Below are 19366 nucleotides of genomic sequence, written 5' to 3'. Positions count from 1 at the left end.
TTTTTAAACAATTAATATAAAATAAATATCAAAAAGCAATACAAATTTTAAATTATGAATATAATTATTAAAAAAACTAGAAATTACAGTTGTCAAGAATTTTTTTCAAAACAAATGTAGTATACCATATCAAATATATATATAAAGTTTGTGCTATATTGAAGTTTTATGGGAAAAAGTCTTTGAAAAAAATAGTATCAATCTTTGTGTGAAGAAAAATGTTACATGTATATTGAAAAGTCTAAACAACTTAATTTAGCATTTTTTTTTTAAAGTTATGAAGACTAATTTTGTTTAGAATTTATTTACTGAATCTTAAAGATTTCTTTGGAATCAAATATTTACTCTGAAATTCATTTTTTTTCACTCAACAAATTAAAAATAATAATAAATAAATAAATTTAAAAATTATTTTCAAGAAATTTAATTTAATTTTCAGATGTTTAGCAAGTTTTATTTTTTTTATACATAAAGTTGTAAACATTCAAATACTGATTAAAACAATCTTTGCAATAATAAACCATGCGTAAGGATATAAAAAGAAAAATTGTGAATTATATTAAACTCCATACATAATGGACCAGAATGCTCATTTATTCCTTCAAAATGAAAAAAATTTGACACTTAAAAGCAATTGAATCTTAAGTGTGAACTTTGAAGGAGTTCAAATGGGTAAACAATCAAATAACATTTATCAAATGAATTCAGTGCAGCTATAAGAGCATTCAATGAATCAGTCAGAAACAGCTGTATGGTGAGTAGTTTACAATTCACCGTTACCATTAATCAATAAATAATAAGAACGATTTTGTGCCATTAGTATTACATATATAGATGCTTTAAAGATCTTTGAAATGTTACACTTTTTTTAAATCAATTACTACAAAAACTTTTTTTTTTTTTTACCTTTTTCCTTTGGTACCATTTCCTACAGAAGTGATAGTAAAAATCCTCAATACATTCAAACAAAAGCTTTGCTCTAAAAATAGAAAAAAGAATTTATAATCATCACCTTCAATACTTAAACTACACAATCAATTTCTAAAACTAACTTTCCTATAAAATTAAAATGCAAAAACAAGTCTAAAATTTAAGAAGAAAAACAACTTACATTTTCAAATTAGATTTGGGCGTAATTCTTTGAATCTCTTCTGTAATATTCCTGATAAATAAAAAAGTAGAACTGTAAATGGATCATGATTAAAAATAAAGACAACTAATGGAAACATATTGTTACAGAATTTCATGTACTGAATGAGAGTGCAATTTAATTACTCACATTTAATTGACCAGAATTTGTATATGCAATTTTTACAAAATTATTATTATCTCAAAATCACTTTTATGCAAAATGTTTTAACGTGTTTAAGAATAAAATTATGCAAAATTTGTCGATGTTATGAAGCTTGTTCTTAAGAAAAAAAATATTCAAGTGGACTGAAGCTATAAATAAAATAAAAAAACAATATTAATGTTCACCTGAAATCTCTGACTCCAAAAACTTTAGAACCTCAAAATACTGAATTTCCCAATCTTTTCCAAAGATAAGAAGGGGGAAAAAATCCCTTTATCTTCACAAAAATATAACAGCAACTCTTATTCTTAAGACTTTGATACTTAAAAAAAGAGATGATATATGCCTATAAGAAGGATATGTATAATGAGACTCCAAATTGAATTTCTTTAAAGAACAAAGCGCATAAGCCAGAAAGTTGATTCACAATTAATACTGGAATTCAATATTCATTTCCCCTTTTTGTATCATAAAACAGTTCCTCCTCTATTCTGTAAGCTATTACTAGCTGCTACTACACATGCAATAAATTGATATCTTGTTCTGACAATTACGCCACTTCAACTTTTGATTTTGAATCTAATAGTGCTGTGTGAACAAAGATGGATATGAAATCCCCTCGTATGCCATTAATATTTAAAAAGCCTTAGGGTTTCTGTTTGTAGGCTGATGTAAATTAATTGCTTTTATTATCAAATTAACATGCAATATTTATTGTGCTATTTAATGGGATGAGGGATGATTTTATTACGAAATTTGGTTAAAAACAGTCAACTGCTTTAAAAGGTGCTTCAATATAAAAAGAATTAAATGAACAATAAAATTTGCGACATTTCACATTTTAAATATCTGCCTTAATTTTCTTAAGCAGTTTTGATTAAATTACTTACTCTTATTGTTTTATTTTGAATCCTAATAATTTATATTTCAAAATTTGTATTTGTTTTGCTTCTACAATTAATAAGAGGTTTGAATAAAATAAAACAGAGGAAAACAAAATTGGAAGTATCACAGAGAACACTCAACATTTATTTTTTCTCAATGTTTTATCAATATAAACTAAATTTAATATTAATTTGTAATAAGAACTAATAGCAAGCACAATATGATAGTTTCTGAATTATTTTTATGGAATAAAATTTAGCAACAGCATTTACTTGGAATTCTCTTTTATGTTTTCATTATATGTAATTGTTGCTTGCTCGCTTTTTTTAAAATTATTTTAAAATTACCATTTTCAATTTATAATTAATTTTATTTTATTACTCATTCATTATTTTTATTTTGATTGTTTTATTTAATTTTTCAATGAATGGAAAAAAATTAAAACAATCAAATATATTTTATCGAAATTGTTTCTCAGCCACCAAAGAAGCAACAATTTTTGTAAACAGAACATCTACAAAAAGAGCGTTGTGAAAAAAATTACAGACACTTCAAAAACATTTCAAAGATGTTGCTGATAAAGAATTTCAAATTTCATATTACTAATATACAAATACTTTGTTTTGACTACAGCGTCTGCTCAAAATACAACAAAAATGGATTATATTTGGTGGAAGATTCAATTTTCACTTACATTCAAATTTCTGTTTGTATTGCAAAATCTGCCCCTTCTCAAAGGGTTTTGGTTCTTCAAAGAAACAATAAAGGTGCAGTGAAATAAAAATCAAATTCACATGCACTCAACAAATTATTGTTAAAAGATTCTCTGCTGAGAAGTTTCTTGATGATGATGATGATGATGCCGTGTCTGTGTTACCGCAGAAAGGGGATGCTATAGCTTCCGAGGGAAAGACACCAGACCACCCGAGTCTGACTTCTAGTTCATATGAAGATGACACTTGCACACTTGCTTGCACAACCCCTTTTTATGGGGGGGGGGATCTTTCACACATCTCACAGATGTTTTGTACTACATTAAATTTGCAATTATTTCTTCCAAAAAGCAAGATTTAAAATCCCTTCATGCTTTTGAGAAAATGAAATCAGCAACTGCTGAGATAAGAAATGTTGATGATCTTCAAACTACTGTTAAATGTGGTGTATCAGTAAAATTGGTAATGAAAGTATATACATCTCTGAATGATACAGTGAGTATGTTATGCACAATACGCATTGTCACAATTTTGAAGAAAATACAATAACAATACTTCATCTGTTATAATGTGTGCTTAAGTGTTTTTATGTAAAGACTCTTTTGCAAGTATGCACGTTCTCAGTACTAACAGAATATTCAAATGTTTACTAGTTTTTGTGGTTTTATATATTGAGAATATTATGGAAACAAAGATTCTAATGATTATGAATGCCATAAAACAATTAATCTAAGAGTTATGACAAGGTTAAAAACATATATGGTTTCACATCAATGTATATATATATATATAATCTATAAAAATGTCTCAAAACAGATAATATTTAAAAAATATTTACTTTTGTAGTAATTCCAATGTTCCAATATCATAGTCATCAGAAAATGATTTTAAAAATCCTCCTTTAATGATGGAGACCCAAGGAAATTGCTTTTCTATTTTATTATTCATTTTGCTATAAAAATACACATTAAAATTAAACTGACATCTTACATTAAATATAAATTTTTAAGAAGATTGTTTCAATATTTTGATCACACTGAAAAATAAATAACTTTCTTGAATATCACAATATATCTACATGTTCACTTATTTTCTCCAATGTTTCCATATGCTTTACTTTTTCCCTTAACTCTTAATTTAACTAATATATATATTATTTAACAGTGAATATAAAAGCGAGATTGAGTACTTCAGAAGCAGTAAATTATAACTTGCATTGGAATTGTAATATATTGTAACTACGTATGTCAAAACAATATATTGTCACATGAATTAATTTCAATATAAGAAATGGATAAACAACCCTATATTTTGAAAATAAATTCTATTGCACTACTTTATAAATAACACCACTTATTCGATTTTTCAGCTTTCACAAAAGGAAGAAAAGAAAGAAAAAAGATACTAGCTAGATACTTTTTATCTTGCTAGCTAGATACAGCTAGCAAGATACTTTTTTTTTGTCTTTTCATATCTTTATGCTCATTAGTTTGGGTATCTGTTTAATCTTTTAACTATAGGTGAGGCATGTATGTCTTGAATAATCAAAAAAGATACGTGTATGCTAGTGAACATGCAAAAATAAATTCATTATAATAATTATTGGGGGGGGGGAGTAATGATACATTTTTTCTAGTCAAAATCCTTTTTTTTTTTCCCTTCTTTTAATTATTACAAAGCTTATGGCAATGAAGCATCAGTATATATAATTTTTTACTGACATAAAATAAAATATGCAGTTTGCATTAAAAAATCATTCAAAGAATGTTACACAAATTTTTAAAAAAATGCAACATCATACCTACAGATTTGTCAACCTTTTTTAATATTTCACAAAGTTCATCTATATTAATCATGTAAGTTAACCTCACTTTAGCCAATTCAACCTGATTCTGGTAAAACAAATGATGTAATCACCTATTTCCATAACATATTACAGTAAAAGATAAAATGTTAAAATCATGTATATCATTTCGATTATAAATGTAAGATGATTACAATATGGAATTAAATATTAAATAAAATGTGATACCATAAATATATTCACAATAATAAACTGCTACTTGCTAATTTGCATCAACATTTTAACGAGTATTTGATTTCAATGACCCAAATTTTTATTTTAGAAGAAGTCTGAATACAGAAAAAACTTGCATGGACTGGCAATAAAAACAACCCACAATAAAATTACATAAAAGGAAAAAAGAAAAGAAGACAATTGCATGCCACTATCTATTCTTTCGGAAACTGATTGATCTTAATGGTGCTACAATACTAGTTTAGTGTATTATATTATTATACCTCAAATATAATAATCTGTTATAAAGAATTTATTCTAAATGGATCATCTTTCAACACAGCTCACCATTCTCCAACAGAAAAGGCAAGTAATTTTTAAGCTAGTTAAAAGTAGTTAAAGACAAAACCAATTTATTAATAATTTTATTATAAAAGTATTTAAATTTCCTCATAATATCAATCATATTACTACTTATGACAAAGAGAGGATAGAAATAGGATTAGACTTAAGGTGTCACAGGAGCAGACAGAGCAGATAAAAAAAAATTATGACTGATGTTAAACTTTAATTAAGTTGTTGTTTCTAATAGCACTTGTCATAGACAAGCCCACTTTTAGAAGTCAGTGATTTTAAGCCAAGGGTGCATCTCCTGTTTTTTCAGTAGTGCCATCTAGAGTCAAGAGTACGACTTAGCAAAACACATGCCACAACCCTTTTACAGAGTGGACTTCATTCATGCATGTCATTCACTCATCCACAGATCGTAATTTAGACCTGAATCAGAGATCACCCCTGGTCCAATTATATTATAAGGTTAAAAGCAATAGTTTTTTTTTCTTCTTCTTCTTTTTGCAAATTTTAAGGGAGCTAACAGCAAATAAGGGAAATGCATAACCAAATGAACAGGATGGAATAAGATTTCTAAAATAGTCCAAATTATATACTTATCAAAATTTAAAAATATCTTGCTCAAAGAATGATTAGTGATCAAGCTGCATCAAATATTTAGTTGAAAATTTTTAACAATTACTCCCAAAAATCAGCTGGTTAAAAAAAAAAATGTCGGTTAAAAGGGTTTTTTTTTTTTTTTTTTTTTTGAAAACTTTTTTTAAACTTTCCATTAATAAAATATCCAATGATTGATAATTAGAGAAAAATAAAAGTAAAATGCAATCTCAGAATTTATTATAGATAAATTAACCTTTTTTTAAATATTACAAACAAGTTATTCTATTCTCATAATCAACATAAATTATTCATTGTTAATATAACAAATAATTACTGACAATATCTTTTTACAAACAGAATAATTCAAAATTATACCAGTCTACTAAATATGATTTTGAACACATAGCTTATATGCATATAAATAGCAGACAAAATTTTACAAATTCAACTAAGAAATTTATTGAACCATCCAAAAGAATTCTTGACATTGCGCACTTTTAAAAACTGGATTTTTCATATTATAATACTTTTTAAAAAGTATTATAATAACTTACTATGTTATAAAGATAATTATTTACTTTAAAAGTGACATCAATGAATTAAAGGGTTTTTTTACAGATTCAATACAATAAATTAAATTTTTATATTCTGTATTAGATATTTATATCAAAAAAGCTGTTTTACTTACATATACACATTTTAAACATATAAAACAAAAAGTAAAGTAGTACTACAAGAAATACGTTGTACTGATTTCATGCGAATGTTTTACCAGAAAACAGATTAAAATATAAGACAATTTTATGATCTATTCATTCGGAAAGGAAAAGGTTTGCAACATTACGTTTTTTATTAAAACAAATTCATGAGAAACTAGTAAGGGCACAAAATAACACTTACTTAGAAAATAGTATGTTTTTACATGATCTGTTGCCTTTATCTAGACAACACGTGGATTGTCATCCAGATTCAAAAAAAGAAATATAAAACAAGAAATTTCACGATTTTAAATAAGCTTCTAAATTTAAGTGGCTCTTAGTGCTTTTTAAAAAAAACAACTGAAAATGAAGATTGAAGCTACAAATTTGAAATGTTCAAAATTTTCCGCGAAAGAAGTTTGAAAATTGGTTGAACCACAGCATTAACCGCAGGACATAATTTCCAACTGCCCTTCCAATCTACAACGGAATACTAGCGTCTCAATCACAACGTAATCCCTATGGGATGGGCGAATCCATCATGAACCGTACTTTTCACAGGTAGGTACGTTTGCCCGAGAGGGGCAGCAGGGATAAACGTTGGCTTTTAAATGTTGAGTTGTAGCTCAACGCTTATCCCGGTTCATTTGAATCGCTTTTCGTTGATCAACGAGGGAATACGTTGTCATTACTTTAGCATGTGAATGTGGATATAGTTTTCCTCTCTATTAATGTCTATTTTTAAATCACTATTTCTTATCTTTGAAAATGTTTACAAACTTGTTCGTGTGTTGCATTTCATAAACGGATCGTATATAATTTTTAGAAATGTATAAAATTACATTGTGAATGAAGAGGTAATGTGATATTTAAGTTTCAGTATGTAATATGCAGGGGTGTTTGTGCTCCGGGGAAACCCCGGAATTCCGGGGATTTTGAACTTCGATACCCGGAAATTCCGGGGATCGTCGTTCAAAAGGAAGTAGGAATAATAATGAATTATTTATTTTGATCTGGGTAATTTTGTTTGCTTTGAAAGCAGAAAACGCAAGGTCAGTGTGTGTGGTGAAAACTTTTACTTTCTTTCTCCAAAGGCAGTGATAATGCGTGAAAAAAACTTCTTTTTTGTTTTTTCCTTATTGCGAGTTATGACTCATTCCCCTGGTTCTCGTACATTCTCTTCTGGATTCTTTTCGGCAAGTAGGCGCGGCAGAAAAAAAAGGGAGAGACTTCGTTCGACCAGATGTGCGATCACGTGACCTGGGTTCTAAGGTCTTAATTTTGCAAAAAAAGTAATTCATTGAACTTTTATAATTAGGTCATTGAATACTTCATAATCGTAATTTTTCATTTCTCCCCCCCCCCTTCTCGAAACTCCAAAATGTCGGTAGTAAGTCCGTAAAAGTTTCAGGGGATTTTTTGGGGTCCCACAAACACCCCTGAATATGGAAATAAAGCAAATCATTAACCATTTCATTTTCATACTTGATTTTTTTTTTTTGCCATTATATTACTCTTGTGCTTTGTAGTTTTAAGTAAATGCATGTTAAATTCTTGTAAAGGTAATAAACTAACAGGAATGAAATAACTTATTGAATTTAAATAACACGTTTTGTGAGTAGAAGACATATAACCAAAACTTAATGATCTAGGTCATCTTTATTTTTAAAAAAATAAGTAAAATAACTTTTACACAAATTTAGAAAAATAATTTTATAAAGTGCTTACTGTAAAAACAACTTTAGCACAAAGTTTATTTCCTACTCGGGGTTCATAGTGTAATAAAAGACATAGCATGTTGAGTAGGTATATATTGTAATATTTATTGTATATCAAGTCAAGCCTTTATTCAAGAAACAGTTTTCTTAAAAGGATTCTGATTTTATTAATGTTTGATTGAGATTTATTTTACTATATTATAAATTTCTAAAATTTTTATTATCACAAGTTGTTTTCCTCTTCTCAATAAATAAAACAAATTGAGTTTTATTACTTAACAGATAAATCTCATTAAATGAGCAATAAAAATATGAACCTTTTTAATGCATGAAATAAAACTATTTTCAATTCATGTTTTATTGATAATTTAAGTTCTTTTGTAACAAATTAGTCCTACATAAATGACACAATTGTAAATATATTTAAAATATTTTCATTTGATGAAGTTATTTTATTAGTTCAATTAGTATTATTTGAAAAATAACATTTTAATAATGTCTGTTAGCAATTTAAAGTTGCAAAAAATTGTATTTTATAGTGATTTTTTTTAAACATAGGACTATTTAAATTCAATTTTCTTATGACAAGTATAAGATTATATTCAATTACATAAAAGTATTAAAATGTAACTCCCTGCGAATATTTCGGAGGATATAAATTTTATTTTTAATACTGGTTTTCTTTAAATTAAGGTTTGTTTTTCTAGTTATTAAGAAATCATGTTATATAGAGTTTCATGTTCATACTTGCAGCTTCCTCAGTATATTTCAAAATATAAATATTCTTGAAAGATTAATATAATGGTCTTTTAAAAGATGTTCAGAATATTCACAATATTGCAGTCTGTTACTGACATTCTGAATATAGGAAAGGAATAAATCTCTATTTTTAAAAAATGAAACTACTAAATTTTCCTGTTAATAACTGAAAAAGAAGTGATATTGAACTAATATATTATACAAATATAGAAAGCCTGAATGTTCAGCATGTCACATGTTCTATTTCTAGTAGCACCAATGTCTCCATGTGAAAACGTTTTTAAAGAGGGTTAGTGGAATTTGGCTTCATTCTATTTAGTCGTAGATGCCTCCAAATGGGGAAAGTTATTTTATGGTCACCCTGTAGTTTAATTACACAAAATTTTTGAAATATGGCAAAATGAAGTTTTAAAAATTCATTTAAAAAAAGTAAAAATTGGAGCAAAAAAATTATAGGAAAGAATTAATTTTACCTGCTAAATCATGCAGCAGTTATTTTTTTCATGTTTAGGAGTATGAATATAATATCCTGAAAATTCTACAATTAAATAACAAGCTAATTTTGAATTAAGCAATAACATTTGGAAAAATAGAAATATAGTCAAATATCAATTCTTATTGGTTTAACAGTATAATATAAACAAATTAACATGAAATAAAAACTAAAGAAAATAAATAATATATAGCACTGTATTACACAATTTTTTGACTAAACTTTAATAAGTTAATGTCATAACTAGGCAGTTTTTAGAGTGAGGAAAAATATAATGTATAGATTGTTAGCTTTATACAGCTATAAAATGTAAATAAATGTGTTCATGGTAATTTTTTTCAGATTGTTGTTCTGTGACATAAAATCATATTTACAGTGTTTGGGAATGAAGTAATCGTGTTATCTTCCTTTTGTGAATAATTGCAATACTTATTAATTTATTTGAAAAATCTTGGTTGGTTTCATTATAAGAGTCATAAAAAGAAATAGCTATAATATATATAATCCTTATGATGAGAAAGGTTTTATTTGATTTGTCAAAATTTTTCTCATCTAAATCTTAATGCTTATCTTATTGAAATGATAGTGCAAGTTTACACATTACTAAAGTTTCTACTATTTTAATAACAAAACAATGACAAAATGAGATTCTCATCTTACTGTTTATCAAATAAAATACAAAGATATCCTTACCAAATATGAAATCATGATAAAAAGAATTAAATAATAATTAGCAAGTTCACTTGAATCACAACAAGAAAAACTAAAAGCTAAATTTAGAAGAGCCTACAGAAGCAAACTGTTTTTTGAGATGTAATCTAACTGACATTGCTCACAAATGGTAAAATGTTTAGTATGTAATAAAGTTAAATATAATAAAAACGCAATATATATTTATTACGAAAACATTGTGTAATGTAACAAACAGAAAATGGATTAATATTACTATGAAAGGGAATACTATGCAATATTGAAACATGACATTGTTTTCATATTTGTTATAGTCTGTTCCATCATTCTGTTATGCATTTCATAGTATATATATTCATACTTGTCACATCAGGTGACCAGTTTGTTCATCAGGAACATTGGTTGTATTTGTTTTTAGATAAATTGTTTAGATATAACTTCATATCAATGAGTCTTATCAAATAGTTTAGCATTAAAATTGTGATTTTAACTGACTTACTTAAATATTCTTATTTACTATGTGTATTGTGATCATAAACTTTTCTGATTGAGACTGTTACTTGACATCATGGCACTGTTGAAAATGTAAATAACCCTTTCATCTATCTTCTAAATTTGAGGTATTGTAACTTCACTTTTTCTATTTGTTTTATAAATTGCTCAGATATTAAATATAATACTTCTTTACTTGACTTTCAATAATGGGCAAAAACCATGCAATTAATTACATGATGAAAAAATGAAAACGATTTGGATTTCAGGGTAATAATGTAACATTAAATGTGGGGAGGGGGATATTTTTAAAAAAAGCAAATATTCGTTCTACAATTCAATTGATATAATTAAAAAAATTTCAAACAATGTAAAATTTATGTTTGTGCAGTGATATTTTCAGAAATTATCATGGAAAAACGGCGAATTTCAGCTTAAAATATTATTTAAAATTTCTAAAAAATCGATCCAAGGTGCACACATCCACCATTCTACATATGTGTGACATTTGATACAAGTAGGTCAAATATTTGGCTTGTAGAGCACCAAAACACACACATTCAACTTTATTATTAGTATATAAATATATTTGTTCCACTTTTTTTATAATTAAATGTTTCATTATTCGTTCGTTGAAGCAAGTTATGTATGTGGTGGATTAAAAAATGATTCCGTTTTTATCTTTATAATGTATTAAAATAAAATAGATAAATATAATAATACTAAATATATATATATATATATGCAAGTGATACAATAAATGAGTTTGTCTGCATTATCTAACCAATAAAAAAAAAAGATATTTACATAAATACTACAGACAACAATTCTGTGCACGATGACTTGCAATTCTGTTATTTGGTTAAATGTTACAAACTGTATTTTGGTTTATATATTATAATTGTAACATGTTGTAAAACATTTCACTCTGTTTATTTTTTTGTCTTATGTATGTGTTCAATTTAAGATTGTGCAATATTATTTTCAATGTCTGAATACAAACCGTCCACCTATAACCTAAGAATTATTTGTTTTGTTTTGATTTAGCTTGTACTGTATGGCAACATCTTGTAAATAGTGTAGTTTGTTTTTGAATGTGTTTTGTCCGTTAATAAAGAGCTGTGATATGCAATCAGGTCGTTAATTGCATTTAAGAACACTGATTAATACACTTTTTCGTGAGTATATCACTCATCTGGAGATCTTTTGATCATTTGAGTGAATTGTAATAGAAAAGGCGTCCGCAACGATATTTTTACTGACATTGTTTACATTTCTGGCGTTACGCGACAGGACATTGTTTTGGAATACAAACATGTTTAAAACAGCTAAGGGCTTCTTGAAAGAGGACTTGTTGTTTGTAGCAGAAGAAATTGGAGAGACACTGCCTGATAAGGTAAAAATTTCTGAACTGAAAGATATTATTTTGAATAGCAAAGAGTATTTGGATGATCCAGACTTTGTGACAAATATTTTAGTAACGGCCGTGAGCCAGCGAAAACTAAAAGAAGAACAAAAACAAAAGCAAACAGAATACGAAGAAAGTGGAAAAATAAGAGAACACGAACTGGAATTGGCGAGAATCAGAGCAACGTTGCCAATTACAGGTGAGTCTCAAAATACTGTTATATCTGGTGCTAAAAAGAAATTTAATCTGCCAAAATTAGAATTTAGACAGTTTAATGGCGATATTAAAGATTGGCTACAATTTTGGAGCCAATTTCAACACATTCATAACGATGATGAAATCGCGCCTGAGAACAAATTTCAATATCTTGTGCAAGCTACTGTAAATGGATCACGAGCCCGAGAAGTAGTAGAAAGCTTCCCGGCAACAGCAGCCAATTATGCCAAAGCAGTTGAAAGTTTAAAAGCACGATTTGGGAGAGATGAACTATTAGTAGAAGTTTATGTTCGGGAATTATTGAAGTTGATAATCTCAGTTCAGAAACATGAGAAAATATCGATGACATCTCTCTATGATAAACTCGAATCTTATCTGAGAGCCTTAGAGACTTTAGGAGTGACTACTGATAAGTGTGCTTCAATTCTTTATCCCATGGTGGAGTCTTGTTTTCAAGAGGACTTTTTGAAAGCATGGAATAGAAGTGCTTCTTCGGCAGTCTCAACTGATGCTAAAGACCGTTTAACCAACTTGATGACTTTTCTTAAAGCAGAAACGGAGGGCGAAGAAAGAATTAATTTGGCTATGGCTGGTTTTGGCTTGGGTGCAGATGAAAATCGCCAATCATTTAAGAAAAAAGTAAGAGATTTTCCAATGAAAAAGGTACCTACAGCTGCCAATTTATTGACTACAACTTCAAAAGAAGTGAAGAAAGAATGTGTTTTCTGTACTGGGAAACACTCGAGCCCAGACTGTTTTCAAGCTCAGAAGATGAGTTTGGCTGAAAGGTATAATATTTTAAGAGAGAAGCAATGTTGTTTTGCTTGCTTAACACCAAAGCATACATCTCGTTCCTGTAAGGCATTTTTAAGATGTGTAATATGTGGGAAAAAGCATGTCCCACTTATGTGTGAGTCTCTAGAGGCTAAGAATCAAGATTCATTCAAGAGTGAGAATAAGAGTCCAAATGTTGAAGTTAATATGGCCAACAACACTTCTAGTCCCAGGGTGTTCCTCCAAACGTTGAAATTAAAAATGGTGTGTGGTAACAAAGAAATCCCAGTTAGGGCAATTCTAGATTCTGGGTCACAAAAGACTTATGTATTAAAGAATGTTGTTGAGAAAATGGGATATATCCCACTCAGAAAGGAAATTCTGATGCACTCATTGTTTGGGGGCATTAAATCTGACAAGTGCGAACATAATTGCTATAGGATAAAACTGAGAAATCAAGACAACAGTGTTACATGCAACCTGGAAGCATTAGACCAGCCATCTATATGTGACAAAATTTCATCAGTCACTCCAGGTTCATGGATTACAGAGCTCCGTGAGATGAAGATCAGGCTATCAGATGTAGGGGAGGAGCCACAATCTGTTCAAGTGCTTCTTGGTTCAGATGTGATAGGGAAGCTCATGACTGGCCAGCGTAGAGTTCTATCCTGTGGGCTTGTTGCCATGGAGACACTACTTGGCTGGACTCTGTCAGGTAAAGTTCCTGAGAATGAGATGTCGTCATTATGCAATGCTATGCTGGTGGCCTCCCTATTTGTGAAAGAGATGGATATCTCCCAATTATGGAGATTAGATTCCTTGGGGATCCAAGATCCTTCAGAACAAAAAACCAAAGAGGAGCTTCATAAAGCGTCGATGGAGCACTTCTTAAGAACTGTCAAGGTCGATGAAGAAGAGCGATTCCTTGTCTCCCTACCTTGGCTTGACGGTCATTTGCCTCTTCCAGACAACTTCAATTTGGCACTCAAAGGGTTGCAAGTGACAACCCATAAGCTGAAGAAGGAAAACTTATTTCAAGAATACGGTGATGTCTTTAAAGAATGGGAACGAGAAGGCATAATTGAAGAAGTTCCCCAAGAGGAAATAAAGTCCGCTTGTCACTATCTGCCCCATCGACATGTGGTGAAGCCGAACAGCACTACGAAAATTAGGCCCGTCTTTAACGCTTCATCAAAACAAAAGGGAGCGGTCAGCCTCAATGACTGTTTGGAAAAGGGATTAAACTTGATTGAATTGATCCCTTCCATGTTAACAAGGTTTCGACTGTATAGGTTTGGCATTTCGGCTGATATACGGAAGGCCTTCTTACAAATAAGTCTATATAAGGAGGATCGAAATTTCCTGCGATTTTTGTGGCACAGTGAAGAAGGAGAACTCATACATTACCGACATTGCCGAGTGGTGTTTGGTGTTTCCAGCAGCCCTTTCTTGCTTGGGTCAACAATCCAATACCACTTGGAGAGAAAGTTGGAAGAAGCGCAGCAAGGCCGTGGAAGATACCCTGAGTGCATTATTCAAAAGTTGATGAACAGCTTTTACGTGGACAATTGTTTAGCAAGCGTCAAAACCCAGTCGGAGCTAGAACGATTTATTGATGTAGCCACGGAGATCATGGCTGAAAGAAAATTTGACTTACGAGGGTGGGAGCACTCTAGCCCATCTGATCCAATACCAAGTCCTACAATCATCCTGGGAACGATTTGGGACAGACATTGTGATACTCTTTCAATAAATATTCCTGATTTGAGAGAACTAATGGAAGAGGTAATCACGAAAAGAAATATTCTTGCTGCTTCCCACAAAGTGTTTGATCCCTTGGGGATTACCAGTCCAGTGTTGCTACTACCAAAACTCTGGCTACAAAATTTGTGGAAATCTAAAATCGGTTGGGATGAAGAAGTAGATCTAAAAACACGTCAAGATTTTCTGAAGTGGCTAATGGAGCTGGAATATTTGAAGCATGTTAAAGTACCAAGGTGGTTACACTGTGATAGCGGATTTGAGCATATTTCATTGCATTTTTTTTGCGACGCAAGCAAACTAGCCTATTCTGCGGTTGTTTTCCTACGAGTTGATAGTGGAAACTCTGTACACATACAACTGGTGCAGAGTAAAACTAGAATTGCACCTTGTGGGAAAAAGGAAACAACTATTGCAAGGCTGGAACTTCTTGGTGCTGCTATATCTGCTCGTCTTTCTTCCACTGTCTTGAAAGAGTTTCCAACAGACAATGTTTATTTCTGGACAGACTCTACTACTGTGCTGGCTTGGTTGAAGAGAGAAGAACCGTGGGGTGTATTTGTTTACAACCGTGTTCAAGAAATTCGGAAGCTGACACCAGTCAAAGCTTGGAGACACGTTCCTGGATCACTGAATCCAGCGGACTGTCCGAGTAGAGGGTGTTCAGCGAAGCAGCTTTGCAGTTCGAAATGGTGGGAAGGTCCCAGTTGGTTGTATCTTTCGTCTCATGAATGGCCTGTTAGTGATGTTGTAGTAGATGTCAATGAGGAAGAAGTGAATAAAGAGAGAAGAGCTATCGTGACCTCTATGGTGAATATTCAAACAACAGATATAAAGAGTGAATATTTTTCCACCTATAGTAGAAACATCAGAGTAGTGGCATGGATTCTACGTTTTATTCATAACGTTTCAAATGCAACCAAGCTAAAAGGAAGCTTAGTCTATGAAGAATTCAGACAAGCAGAGATTTTGTGTTTCAAGTCCATGCAGTCAAATGCCTTTCAAGATGAGAAATTTCTTGCTAAAATGCAAGCATTTAAAGATGAAGATGGGCTTCTGAGAATAAGAACCAAACTAGCAGATAGTTGTGAGAAGGAAGATTTCAAGTTCCCAATTCTCTTACCTGCCAATGATATTGTAGTAAAATTAATTCGTGAGGAGCATATAAAAGCAATGCATGCAGGCTCTTCAATATTACTTGCCCGGCTTAGAGAGAAATTTTGGATAATTAGAGCCAAAAGATTAGTTAAGCAGGTTCTTTCTGAGTGTGTGATTTGCAAGCGTTATAAAGCTAAACATCTTGAAGTACCCTTCGCTCCACTGCCTAAAGATAGAGTTACTCAGACAAAGGTATTTGAAGTAACAGGTGTAGACTATGCAGGTCCTCTTTATCTTAAGTCGAAAGGAAAGGCCTGGATTGTTTTATTTACTTGTGCTGTCTACAGAGCAGTGCATTTTGAATTAGTCCGATCACTCACTACTGATACTTTTATTCAAGCCTTAAGAAGGTTCATTGCAAGAAGAGGCAGGATTTCAGTACTTTACAGTGACAACGGTACTAATTTCGTAGGGACAAATAATGCGTTGCGAGCATTAGATTGGGATAAAATTTCTGTGTACTCAACTGCTCAGAAAATCACTTGGAAATTTATCCCACCCACAGCAGCCTGGTGGGGTGGATGGTGGGAGCGTATTGTGAGAATGCTCAAAGAGCTTTTACGTCGAGTATTAGGAAAATCTATTATAAATTATGAAGAACTCCTAACCATCTTATGTGACTGTGAGTCCATAATCAATGCTAGACCGTTGACATACATACAAGATGATCCAAATGAATTGCTACCTTTGACTCCAGCCATGTTTATTCACGGAAACAGCAACTATGAAACGCCAGATTTAGATAAAGTAGATCGATCTTCGTTGGTAAAGCGCACCAAATATTTGCAGAAGTTGCGTGAAGATCTTAGACAAAGATTTAGAAATGAATATCTTGCTCTTCTGGTCCACAGAGGGACAAGGAAAAGTGATGTTTTAGAAGTGGGCGATGTTGTACTGATTGGTCATGACAATATTCGACGCATTGACTGGCCTCTTGGTGTTATCTTGGAGGTTTATCCTGGCAAAGATGGTGTCCCTAGAGTAGCGAGAATTAGAACCTCCCATGGTGAGAGGTTCCGTCCCTTCCAAAGGCTTTATCCATTGGAAGTGTCAGCAAAAACTGAAATTGATGTTTTGAAGACCTCAGGAAAAAGTGGCTTATCTATTGAGAAGACTCCTGATTTACCTACTGACCATGTTCCTGATTCACCTACTGACCATGTTCCTGATTCACCTGCTGATCATGTTCCTGATTTACCTGCTGAGCAGGTTCCCAATTCTCCTGTTGAAAGGACTGATATTTCTGAGGAGATACACCATACTAAAACCAGATTTCACGAGGAATTAAGTATTATAAATTTCAATTTGTTTATATTGCAAAGTTCAGTTTGTAACCCATCACTTTGCAAGGTGGGAGTATGTAACATGTTGTAAAACATTTCACTCTGTTTATTTTTTTGTCTTATGTATGTGTTCAATTTAAGATTGTGCAATATTATTTTCAATGTCTGAATACAAACCATCCACCTATAACCTAAGAATTATTTGTTTTGTTTTGATTTAGCTTGTACTGTATGGCAACATCTTGTAAATAGTGTAGTTTGTTTTTGAATGTGTTTTGTCCGTTAATAAAGAGCTGTGATATGCAATCAGGTCGTTAATTGCATTTAAGAACACTGATTAATACACTTTTTCGTGAGTATATCACTCATCTGGAGATCTTTTGATCATTTGAGTGAATTGTAATAGAAAAGGCGTCCGCAACGATATTTTTACTGACATTGTTTACAATAATTATGCTAAAAACTAGTGAATCTGTAGAACTTCAGCTCTCAAGAATTGAATAAATTTGATGATAGTTAATAGATATTTTATAGAAACTTTTAATTTAATAAATTTAAATAATAATATTTTATAAACTTTCTATAGCAAACAACTTTTTTTTTATTATCTTTATTGAATATAGAATAAGAAATGAAATACTTTTTTTACTTAATATACAAATGAATCTAAATTTTTCAAGGCAGATTTTTTAAAAATTTCAAATGCAATTTAGTTTCTCCATTGGTATATTGTATCTAATTATTAAAAAATATAGCATTGTAGTTTTATTAGAAACAAAGAATTTTTCAAAAGCATAAAATATATTTCTTCATTTGAAGAACTTATTGTGCTATTTGACTTTAAGTGGCAGAAAAAAAACTTAATACAAATTAAAATAATATAATGAAAATAGTTATTTCCATTTTTTTATTATTATTTATATAAAAATATGTTATTTTCTATGAGAAGAAATATATTTCTATAATTTTACATTATTTATTTTATTGTTTTACAATAAAAAAAAATAATAAACACAAAATAAAGTTGGATGGACACTAGAAACAAAGACAAGGAACCAAAGTAAACAGAATGAAAGCAATTTGATTAAAACTTGTTTCAAATATTTACATAAAAGCTCATTTTTGTGAGGCAGTTAAGAAAATAATATATTTGTTTTCATTAGGTTTGCTTCAAAATCATTAAGGAAACCAAAATATGAATGGCTGATAAACAGATAATATACTCTCAATTAGCATTGGAACCATTGTGCATTATATATGTAATTTTCATAATTGTGCTATAGATATAGGAAAAATATTTATTCACTTAAAATATAGAAATGTTACAGTGTTAAAGAATATAGTAAAAATATTTACAGATTGGTTACAGAAGGCTACACTTAGCTGAATGCCTGCCAAAAATGTCTTTGGTAAGTGGTTAGCGATTAAAAAAAATAACTATAATTGGTAGTTATTAAATAATTAAAATAAATAATAAATAATTAAAATAACTATTTATTTACTGAATTATATAGGTAATTCTCATAATTTATAAGACTAACAATGAAAAACATTTATACATGAATATTTGACCGAGTTAGTCCAACAAACATTGATATTGCATAATAGGAGATGCTTTGGATGTAGAATATTTTACTATATAACTTTCAAAAATCAAATAATAAAAACAGCAAATTATTTAGCCTGTAACTAAATTGAAATACTAATATGAAATTTTTTTTGTCTATTGAATTGATATATTACAATGTAAAATTTTAATGAAAGGAATTAACATTATCAAGAGGGTTTTGCAATGAATAGACACATATTAAATGCACAAACTACATATAAAATGCTACGCAAAATGTGTAAACTTTATTAAGAATGAGAACAACGCATAATATAAAAAAAATATTACAACTGAAAAACATAGATACCATAATTACAGTTTCAGGATCAATAAAGTAAAGAAAGCGACAAGAAGGAAAAATTTACCTAAGTATTTTAAACACTAGTATATCTTCTCACGAATCATGTGATGTGTCGCATTTTATCGTTAAAAAACGTTCCAAGATTC

The 19366-nt window shown here is 30.1% G+C and overlaps 2 protein-coding genes across 2 annotated transcripts in view; one reads left to right on the top strand and one right to left on the bottom strand.

Annotated features, from left to right (window-relative positions):
• LOC129965480 (uncharacterized protein PF3D7_1120600-like) overlaps positions 1-7387 on the bottom strand; it is a 35134-nt gene extending 27747 nt beyond the window's left edge. Inside the window, exons 1-4 of the mRNA XM_056079386.1 lie at positions 6761-7387; positions 3731-3844; positions 1112-1162; positions 907-979 (exon numbers count right to left, since the gene is read on the bottom strand). Of these exons, the coding sequence (XP_055935361.1) occupies positions 907-979; positions 1112-1162; positions 3731-3840 (234 nt within the window). The 5' untranslated portion in view covers positions 3841-3844; positions 6761-7387. The remainder of the gene's footprint in view (positions 1-906; positions 980-1111; positions 1163-3730; positions 3845-6760) is intronic.
• Positions 7388-12025: 4638 nt separating this feature from the next.
• On the top strand, positions 12026-17401 carry LOC129966494 (uncharacterized). Its single transcript, XM_056080921.1, has one exon. The coding sequence runs from the start codon at positions 12026-12028 to the stop codon at positions 17399-17401; it is 5376 nt and encodes a 1791-aa protein (XP_055936896.1).
• The last annotated feature ends 1965 nt before the right edge of the window (positions 17402-19366 follow it).

The sequence above is a fragment of the Argiope bruennichi genome, chromosome 4, assembly GCF_947563725.1.
Source record: "Argiope bruennichi chromosome 4, qqArgBrue1.1, whole genome shotgun sequence".
NCBI classification, from domain to species: Eukaryota; Metazoa; Arthropoda; class Arachnida; order Araneae; family Araneidae; genus Argiope; species Argiope bruennichi.
Note: the sequence above shows the minus strand (reverse complement) of the source record. Positions and strands in the feature narration are given on the sequence as shown.